The sequence below is a fragment of the Ctenopharyngodon idella genome, chromosome 8 (assembly GCF_019924925.1).
Source record: "Ctenopharyngodon idella isolate HZGC_01 chromosome 8, HZGC01, whole genome shotgun sequence".
NCBI classification, from domain to species: Eukaryota; Metazoa; Chordata; class Actinopteri; order Cypriniformes; family Xenocyprididae; genus Ctenopharyngodon; species Ctenopharyngodon idella.
Genome location: NC_067227.1, coordinates 15,069,876 through 15,080,434, shown reverse-complemented (window position 1 = coordinate 15,080,434; position 10,559 = coordinate 15,069,876). Strand labels below are relative to the sequence as shown.

The 10,559-nt window shown below is 40.0% G+C and overlaps 1 protein-coding gene across 1 annotated transcript; it reads left to right on the top strand.

Annotated features, from left to right (window-relative positions):
• Positions 1 to 712: 712 nt before the first annotated feature.
• Positions 713 to 10,344, top strand: fzd10 (frizzled class receptor 10). The gene has a single exon (XM_051904299.1). The coding sequence runs from the start codon at positions 7,885 to 7,887 to the stop codon at positions 9,625 to 9,627; it is 1,743 nt and encodes a 580-aa protein (XP_051760259.1). The 5' UTR covers positions 713 to 7,884; the 3' UTR covers positions 9,628 to 10,344.
• Positions 10,345 to 10,559: the final 215 nt, after the last annotated feature.

The following is a 10,559-nucleotide window of genomic DNA, read 5'->3' as shown; positions in this document are numbered from 1 at the left end:
ATCTTTGGTTAGGATCGTAACCAGGTGAGTTTGAGGAGACGGGGTGGTGGAGGGATGCAGAAATCTGTCGAGGAACATTGGTGAGTCAGCTACATATTTATAGGCCTCCTCTTACGCTGATTGGGTAGATCATTTGAACATTGCTTCTCCCGAACTTTGTTAATAAAACATCATTTCTAGACTGAATGTGAGCATTTACTCCTCTCACTTGCACAAAAACAGAGTCAGTATTCCTCAAAATGAATAAAAACAGTGAAAGGCAATCTCAGAATATTGCACAAACCTGCAATAATTTAATATATTAAATTAAACAAATATACTTTATGCATTTAATCACAGTTTATTAAAGTATTTGCTGCTGACCTTTTGATGATCCAATTCAACCATAATAAGCAAAAATGGCTTTAGTTAAACATCACATTTGTGGTCAGCCTGAAGCTTATTCATTTCACTTTTGGTGTGAAACAGCCTTTACATTTGCCAAAAATATACATTTTTTGTTGTTATTAAAAAACAAACAAGCAAGCCCAACCCAGGTGAGAAAAAGTAACGCAAAAGTAACGCAACGCATTACTTTCCATAAAAAGTAACTAAGTAATGCAACTAGTTACTTTTTTAGGGAGTAACGCAATATTGTAATGCATTACTTTTAAAAGTAACTTTCCCCAACACTACCTATAAACATTTGCAAAATGTTCTTAGAACATATTTTTGGTGGATTTCTGCTGATTTATTGCAGTGTTACTTCACATGAGACTGTTTCATTGTGAATGATTTAATGCCTTTGCATAAAAAAGCCATGATTCTCACATAGAACTAACCCACATTTAAAGGTTTAATCTTTTCTCTTATAAGCACATTTACGATCAAATGACAAATGACATTTCACAAGCATTGGGTTGTAAAGGATGTCATTTTAGTGTTTGGCTTGTCTGTCTGGGGTTTGTGTGAATGCTCAAAGTGACTAAGTTCAGTTAAAAGATGGCCACTTGAAAGCTGAATGAGGTCAGAGCGAAGCGCAGCTCTGAAGACAGGCTCTCAAAGTGAGCTTCTGACACTTCTATTACTAACACAACACATGAAGTCATCTGTGTTTACAGCACACATCAGAGCTCTCCATCAGCTCAACCCTACAAATCAGTCCGACTGCAAGAACTGCAGTGTTTTGATGTTGTTTCTGTGGCCTTTGTTTATTGAATATCTCTGATGTGATCCAGTTTATGAGTTGTGAAAAAAAATCGTATAGTGTGGATTTGAAGTCATAAATTAAAATAATATGAAAACCAAGCCAAAATATAACTTCTAAGTTGTTTGTGGTGAATGTTATAAAATATACATTTGTCATAAATCACAAAAAAAAAAAACCTGTTTACGATTCAGAATATAAATCTTTAATTTTTTTATGCACTTTTCAGTTGTCAGTGCTAATTCCCAGATACAACAATGGAAAATCTGTTCATGTTTTTAAAGTGGGCCTGGGTGATTATGTGGCTGATATATAAAGGGACACATTAAGATTTATTAATAAATTATATGTTATTGAACCATTAAAACCATATGTACATAAAACACAGCAGGCTTTGAAGTAGTCAAGCACTTAAATTATTAATCGAAGAGCTCACAAGCCTTTCCTCAAATCATCTGACCCTTTAAAGAAGTGAGGCGAGTTTTTAAACAGCCTTTTCCATTTTGAAAATGAGGGGGATCTATGCAATGAGGGGATTAATTTTGCAGTCTGTGATTCTGAATTCTTACTCGGATAGACATGTCTGCACCGCTGTATAACTTTCATCCTTTGCTGGTCTGTCAGGAATGAATGAATTTCGCACATGCTCACGCAATCACAAAAAAATCTGGCTTAAATTTAATTCTTTTGGGTAGAGAGTAGAGACCCAGAATATTAATAGCAGGCTCTCCTTTTAAAGAGCAGTGTACTTAAAAATGTGGTAAAGTATGTTATGACTGCATGCATATGTAAACAATTCATACGACCTCACTCATACGAATTCATACGATTTGTCTAAACCCCAGTGACGGGTAGGTTTAGGGGCAGGGTTAGGGGTAGGTCATTCGTATGAATTCATACGAATTTGGCAACTCGTAAAATACGTACGATTTCACAAAAAAATTACAAATTTGGACGACCTCACTCATACAAATTCATACGATTTGTCTAAATCCCAGTGACGGGTGGGTTTAGGGGCGGGGTTAGGGGTAGGTCGTTCATACGAATTCATACAAATTTGGCAACTCGTAAAATACTTACGATTTCGCAAAAAATGTACAAATTTGTACGACCTCATTCATACGAATTCATATGATTTGTCTAAACCCCAGTGACGGGTAGGTTTAGGGGCGGGGTTAGGGGTAGGTCATTCATATGAATTCATACAAATTTGGCGACTCGTAAAATACTTACGATTTCGCAAAAAATTTACAAATTTGTACGACCTCACTCGTACGAATTCATACGATTTGTCTAAACCCCTGTGACAGGTAGGTTTAGGGGCGGGGTTAGGGGTAGGTCATTCATACGAATTCATACGAATTTGGCAACTCGTAAAATACGTACGATTTCACAAAAAAATTTACAAATTTGTACGACCTCACTCGTACGAATTCATACGATTTGTCTAAACCCCTGTGACAGGTAGGTTTAGGGGCGGGGTTAGGGGTAGGTCATTCATACGAATTCATACGAATTTGGCAACTCGTAAAATACGTATGATTTCGTAAAAAATGTACAAATTTGTACGACCTCACTCATACGAATTCATATGATTTGTCTAAACCCCAGTGACAGGTAGGTTTAGGGGCGGGGTTAGGGGTAGGTCATTCATACGAATTCATACGAATTTGGCAACTCGTAAAATACGTACGATTTCGCAAAAAAATTTACAAATTTGTACAACCTCACTCGTACGAATTCATACGTTTTTTGCAAATCGTACATATTTTACGAATTAGCCACCTCATAAAATACGTACGTATTGCCGTTAGATTGGACTGGAAGAACAGAGACTTAAGAAGATTAAGATACAGGTCCTCCTGAATCTGTAGCCAACATAGCCTTCAGGGCCCAAATCCACCAGCAGCTCCTACTCTTCAAACCACACACATACTGCAATATAAAAATAAGCTCTACGAATTCAAGCTGATACTTGCTTTTTTTTTTTCCCCCAATGCACGTTTTGAAGTGCACAAAGATTCACTTTGACTTTGCGGTTGACAACTGTAGGAGGATCAGTGAGGAAAAAGGCGTTTTGTTGAAGAGGATGAGGTGGTTGTGGGCGACCTTCGTGTCCACCTCGTCTTAGAAGTAGGCCTCTCCTGTTGTACCACATTCTCGGCATGTAAAACGTCACCAAAAACATAAGCTTTGACTGTTAGAAAAAAAATAACTAATAAGATTTCCATTCATTTAAACTTATCAAAATTCCCACTAGAGCCCGGGGAGCTTTCTTTCTCGCAACCCTCTTTTCTTTCATCCATGGTTAAATATGTAAATAAAATGTCTAAAGTCATTCTTCAAAGGGGAACAAAAGAAAAAAGGGGGGCTAAGAGAGGGGGGAGGCAGCCCTAAAATGCCTTCCTTTCTCCATAACATTAGCCAGAGGGGGGCCAGCTTCTAGGCAGAGAGGAACAGCAGGGGAGCGCACAGGCTCCATAGAATCACACATCTCCCCAATCCCTCACACACAAAAAACATGAAATATCTTTTCAGTCTGAGCCATCAAAGGGCCTCCCTTCTCTTTATTAGTTACAGAATTATCTCACACTTTCTGATTTCAACCAAGATGGAACCCAGCGAGCTGCTGCTGCTGTGCTTTGGAAGAGATAAAGTTCATGTGTGTGTGTGTGTGTGTGTGTGTGTGTGTGTGTGTGTGTGTGTGTGTGAGTGGGTGTGTGTGTGGGTATAAAGGATAACTGTAAAACGGACTAGTATGAAACGGTGAGGGTGGTGGATGCTAGACGCAGAAATAAACAAACACAAAACATGAAAGGGAAAGTAGGAGCTGCCAAAGCTACTGATGATAAAGATTGAATGGTCATGATTCTCCGCTCTGTTCTTTTCTCGCTCTTCAAAGTGATATCCTCACTGCCTGCAAAACAATCACAGAACAGAAACGTGTAAAATAAAGTGGGAACAAATCAGCTGAGACTGAATGCGCATCCCATTTAAATGCCATCTCAGTACTATATGTATGTTTTAGAAGCGTCGATCAGTGAGCTAATGAGGCTGTCTGTGTGCTTCATACAGCGCTGTGATATGTTACACATACTGAAAGGCTTCGTTATTAGCAAAAGCAATGAAAAGGTGTTTACATATCAAAGCAAGGAAAAATGATATGTATGTACATGTGATCATCCTTATTAATAACTCTGGAGTTAAATGGCAGGTCAAACAGGCATTTTATGAATGAAACAGTCCTTTTATTAAACCAGCCTAAGCTGGTTTACTGGTGTTAGTTGGTCTTCCAGTATTTTCAGACTTGTTGGGCTAGTTTTAGAGGGGTTTTGGGCTGAGAGACCTGAATAAATCAGTCAACCTGCTCAGGCTTTTTTTTTTTCCAGCAGGGTTATAGGCTGAATTTGTACTTTGAGTTGGACTAAATGTTGAAAAAAACAGCATATGCTGGTTAGGTATGTTTTGAAGCAAGGCATCTGGTTTGAGATGGTTTAAGCTGGTCAAGTGCTGGTCCTAAACTGGTCCTAAGCAACTAGCTCCAGCTCAGGACCAGCTTATAACCAGCTCAGGACCAACTAAGGAACAGCATAAACCAGCTCAAACCAGCTGTCATGCTTCAAAACATACCTAACCATAGTAACCAGCATATGTTTGGGTTTACATGCGCAATCTTACACAGATTAAAATTAATAGTCCAACAAATGTACAAGGTCAACTGTTTTATTTTAAATTTGGTAGACACTTTGAAGCAAGGCAACATATATTGCAATTTATGGTATACATTTTATTAGTTCATGCATTCCCTGAGAATCAAACCCATGACCTTAGTTTATGTGGTGCGATGCTCTGCTGTCTAAGCTGAATAATACCAAGTAAATGTCATAAACTGTTTAAACAAAACTTGTTTGACAGACTGTCTTTTTAGATTGTTTACATCCAAACTGAACAAATACTAAAAGCAAAATCACATATTAAAGTGTTTTTCTTGAGTTGTCAGGTGTGTAAATGAGCTAATTTAACAAAAGAGACTTGAGGAAAAAGATGAGCAATTTATATAACAGTTACACAACACCAAATTTCAAGAGTCAATTGAACCACTTTGATTCAAAATACTGACCAAGATAACCAATTTTAATGCTAAGTAGTGCTCAGTATAGCTTAAAGTTTATTATATTGAGTTTTTTAAGGTCTCTGAGGCATATCAGTAGTGACTGAGTCTTGTAAATTGTCTTACACTATCGACGTCTTAGCTGTTGAAAAGCGCTTTACAAGCTGTCATAAAAAAGCTCTTAGAGTGTTCTGACAAAGATCTCCAGAAAACCACTGTAGTCAGGTGTTACATGGATAAATCACATTTTTACTGGGTAACATGAGAGAGTACACAGCTATCTGGTATCTCTTGCTCCATGAGGCCCTCTCACAGATGCCACATGAGGCTTACCAACAACAGCAACTCATCCAAAGATTTTTCACCATCTTTTTGAGTTGACATAGATGTAACATGGAGCACACTTCTTCTTCGTTAACACTGTTAAGTGTTTTATTTTACTGAAAAACAGCTGACAGAGCGTTAACCTTCATCCTGCTTACATAATGGCAATTGAACTCTGACATGTCACCTCAACAATACCAATACTTTCACACATGCAGCGTGCTATGTGAGTTGGCATGCATAGATGCCCCGAAGGAGTGTGCCATGGTTACAGCCCTGAAAGCTAGGCTAATACTAGGCCCAGCTTGCCAGCCCTTAGCACCAGTATGAGTCAAAGATGAATTCACTAAAACAAGACTGAAAAGTCCTTTGTCTAAGAATTCATCCTTAAGGCATTTTTATCTTACGCATGCAAGTATTTATGATTGAGAGCAGAGGGTGAAGAATGGAAACTGCCATAGCATATGTTAAGAATGTCTTTTGTGTAATTACACACCCACTTCTGCATACAAGGCCACTTGTTCAATGTTTGTATGTTGAGTAGAGAATTTTACATATTCATTTAAAGCTTTGAAAAGGGCAGAGGATTTATAAAAGCACTCACTATTGTGTATGTGATTTTTGGCAGAACACAGTCTTTACATGAGCATTGTAGTGAATTGTTCATTTGTGACATGTCAAAATGACACTTAAATAATACATTATTAAAAATCATGTTTAAGTTAGAAGAAAGAGGCTGTGGAGTGTCCAGGACATGAAAACATGTTGGTAGTCCTACATTTTTGATTTATGAATAAAATGAGGTCTGTGGTTAATGTTCCTCTTAAGAGACTTTCATATTTTGTTCTTACATAGTTATACCTCAAAAATTGTGTTAAAAACAAAAAACAAAACAAAACAAAAACAGCTGGTTTCGAAATTCACATAATGTGTAACTTATGTTGTTAAACAAAGTGTCAAAGTCTCTAATATTTATCACAGACTTTATTTTACTCATTAATTGAAATAATTCCAGAGTGAACGTCAAAACTAACGTATCTTTATACAGATGTAAAGGTCAGCATTATCTTTTAAGTTTGCCTTGGTGAAGATTAGCAAAAGTTTTTGATCATTAATGACTTCTTTATTTTATTAATAATGTTCTAAAAGCCACATGGTTTCATTTTTGTCATTCGGATTGTGTGGGGTGAGAGACGAATATTCTTCAGCCATCAGTTCTAGTTCAGGCAACAATAAAAAGCGAGGGGAATTTCAAGGAATAAAAACTCTCCCTTCTCTTCACTCTCTTCCCACAATGGTCGGAGCGTGAAAATCGTCATTTGTAGAGAGAAAGGGGACACATCTCGACTGGAAAGCCACAGAATCCTTTTGGTCGCCCTCTGCGAGAGATTTATCGCTGACTTGCGCCGAAAAGTGTTTCGTAAATCATCAGAGGGATTTCGTCTGAGGGAGAAAACAACAACAACAACAAATGGCCAGTGAGTAATTTACTGTGATCCTGTGGTAAAGTGGTGACGAGGATTTGAGGTCTACACAGCCAGTTCCGCACGGTTTAAGGATAATCAGTGTGTCAGTTTGGGCTTTCTTATGTAAAACAGCTGTCTTTGAAGGCGGATCTTTTGGCAGGTTAGTTCAGGACGGTGGCGGAGGAGCTCAGACACAGACAGAGTGCGAGGCAGCGAACAACTCTTGACGGATAAACGGAGTGTCTGGAGACGAGCTGAAGTGAATATTCAAACGTTTACCAAGCGGATTCGTTCATTCATTTTCCAATGACTGCGATAAAATGACGCCGTGCTTTCAGTTTGGTCAGTTTGGATACACTTTGCGGAGGATGAATGAGGAAAGTAGCGCGAGAGCGAGTTGAAAAGTAAGTGTACTTTCGTGAGGGAAACAGACCGTCAACATTATCTCACAGGAGAGGACCATAAGAGCTTTAGAAGAAGGAATTATCATCTGTGAACTGAGGAATTGAAGAAAGAAAAAAAAAAAAAAAAACTGCATGAAACCTCTCAGTATGGTGAAAGCTTTCTAATATTTCTCATCTCTCTAAAGATTTTTTTGAACTGAACTGGTTGTTTGGAATCTGAGTTACTGACTCAGTTTGATTGATTCGCAAAGGAATCATTCTCATTTTTGGAATACAATAACTTTTTTTCAGCTACAATTACGAAGAGTGACAATGAAGCAACTTTTCTAGTAAAAAATATAAAGCTTTTTTTGAAAGAATAATCCCCACTACATGAGTTCATATTGAAAGACAATGTTTGCTGCAAATGTTGGACTTAGCTTTGTGCTGCTGTGCGTGGCTGGATTTTGTTCCGCTATCAGTTCCATCGATCCGGACCGGCCGGGCGAAGGAAGATGCCAGGAGATCGCTATTCCACTCTGTAAGGACATTGGCTACAACTTGACAGTTATGCCAAACTTAATGGGACATGAAGATCAAAGTGAGGCAGCCATAAAGCTGCACGAGTTCGCTCCGCTGATTGAGTTCGGCTGCCACAGCCATCTGAAGTTTTTCTTGTGCTCGCTCTATGCTCCCATGTGCACGGAGCAGGTATCCACACCCATCCCAGCATGCCGAGTAATGTGCGAGCAGGCAAGGCAGAAGTGTTCTCCCATCATGGAGCAGTTTAACTTCCACTGGCCTGAGTCACTGGACTGTTCCAGACTGCCAAATAAAAATGACCCCAATTATCTCTGTATGGAGGCACCTAACAACGGTACCGACGAGCCCCCAAAGGGATCCCACACTCAGCCACCAGACTCCCGACCCCCTCGGCCAGGGAACAGCCAAGAACTGCCTATTAAGGAGAGGGTCGGTAAGACAACATGTAGCAACCCTGGAAAGTTTCATTACGTACAGAAGAGTGAGTCCTGTGCCCCCAAGTGTTACTCCAACGTCGACGTGTACTGGAGCCAGGGTGACAAGCGCTTCTCCATGGTGTGGATTGCCATCTGGTCCATCCTGTGCTTCATCTCCAGTGCCTTTACCGTCCTCACCTTCCTCATCGATCCACAGCGCTTCAAGTACCCTGAGCGGCCCATCATCTTCCTGTCAATGTCTTACTGCGTATACTCAGTGGGCTTTCTTATAAGACTTTTTGTGGGGGTGGAAAACGTGGCCTGTGACCGTGACAGCGGCGTTCAGTACATCATCCAGGAAGGCTTGGAAAGCACTGGCTGCACTATAGTCTTCCTCATTCTTTACTACTTCGGAATGGCCAGTTCCCTGTGGTGGGTCATTCTTACTCTCACTTGGTTCCTCGCAGCTGGGAAAAAATGGGGTCATGAGGCTATTGAAGCCAACAGCAGCTACTTCCATCTGGCAGCATGGGCCATACCGGCTATTAAGACCATCATGATCCTGGTTATGAGGAAGGTGGCGGGAGATGAGCTCACAGGGGTCTGCTACGTGGGCAGCATGGATGTCAAAGCCTTGACGGGTTTTGTTCTTATTCCCCTCTCTTGCTACCTCATCATTGGCACTTCCTTTCTGCTCTCAGGGTTTGTGGCACTCTTTCACATCCGTAAGGTCATGAAAACTGAAGGAGAGAATACGGATAAGCTGGAGAAGCTGATGGTTAGGATTGGCGTCTTCTCCGTGCTCTACACGGTCCCCGCCACTTGCGTCATCGCCTGCTATTTTTACGAGCGTCTCAACATGGATTATTGGAAGATTCTAGCAGGAGAGCAAAAGTGCTCTGAGGACAGTAAGAGCGGTGAGGAGTGCGTGATGAAGAGCTCCATCCCAGCCGTGGAGATCTTTATGGTTAAGATTTTCATGTTGCTGGTGGTGGGCATCACCAGCGGCATGTGGATCTGGACCTCCAAAACGCTGCAGTCTTGGCAGAACGTTTTCAGCCGCAAACTTAAGAAGAAGACGAGGAGGAAGGCTGCATGTGTTTTCACAGGAAGTGGACCTTACCTCAAGCCTCATCCTGCACTGAAAGGACATAAAACCAAGTACGAACCAGCAGGTCCTCCTGCAACTTGTGTATGAGCTGGGCCTCTATACACACACGAATGGCCAAGAAATAATTGCTGGACTTAAACAAACTGCTTTATAAAGAGACAAGCTAGCAAAGAACACAACAATGCTCATATTTATTTTATGCAAACTTCAGATGCAACATCCCCAACAGGTTTTTTTAGTTCTTAGTGCTTGGACTACATCTGAAACTTTGCGGACTTTGGGGACCGTTTTGTGAAACAAAGAAAAAGGGAGCAAGTCCCTATTGCTGTCATTGGGTTGCCTGTATCTTGTCATGTGCAATAGTTGTTTCCCTTAGTGACAGAGAAAGGGACTCTGATACTGTAGGGCTGTGATTAAAGACAATGAAAGGACTCGACAAACAATAGGTGTGAATGGCTCTGGGAAAAGCGGCTCCTCCATGGCATAGTCGTGTGGCTTTTCTATGGAAATGAAGGCCGTGTCATACACAACTGCATTGACATTGGAGTGCAGCTGCTCAAAAAGGCCTCGGCAGAGAATGAACTGCCTATTTTTAGGCCTTTTCATGGAACAGAGTAAATCTTTAAGCACTAAATATCGCCAACACAAAGAGAAAAACTTGTTATTTGAGTTGTTTTGTACAGTGAGTTCATGCCCTCTGGTTTGTTTTGTTATACCAAGCTCTTTTTAATGTCCTACATACATTTGTGTATATTTCTAAAGGTTCATATTTTATAAGAATAAATAAAACATTTTAGTTTTAAATGTTTGAAATGAAAAGCAAATGCTTTTATTGTGTTGAGTTTGAAAAGTTTTTACTTCATGAAGCATTCTGTCGTGCTCTATTCTAATTTTAGAGATACGTCTGCTGGGAATCACTAGAGAGATTCAATTAATATTCTTCATCAGTCATACCTTATCAAACATCCCTAAGCTAAAAACATCAAAACCTTAAAGGGATATTTTACCCGAAAATTAAA

Coding starts and splice junctions, on each gene's coding strand:
- fzd10 (XM_051904299.1), top strand. CDS start 7,885: ATGTTTGCTGCAAATGTTGGACTTAGCTTTGTGCTGCTGTGCGTGGCT.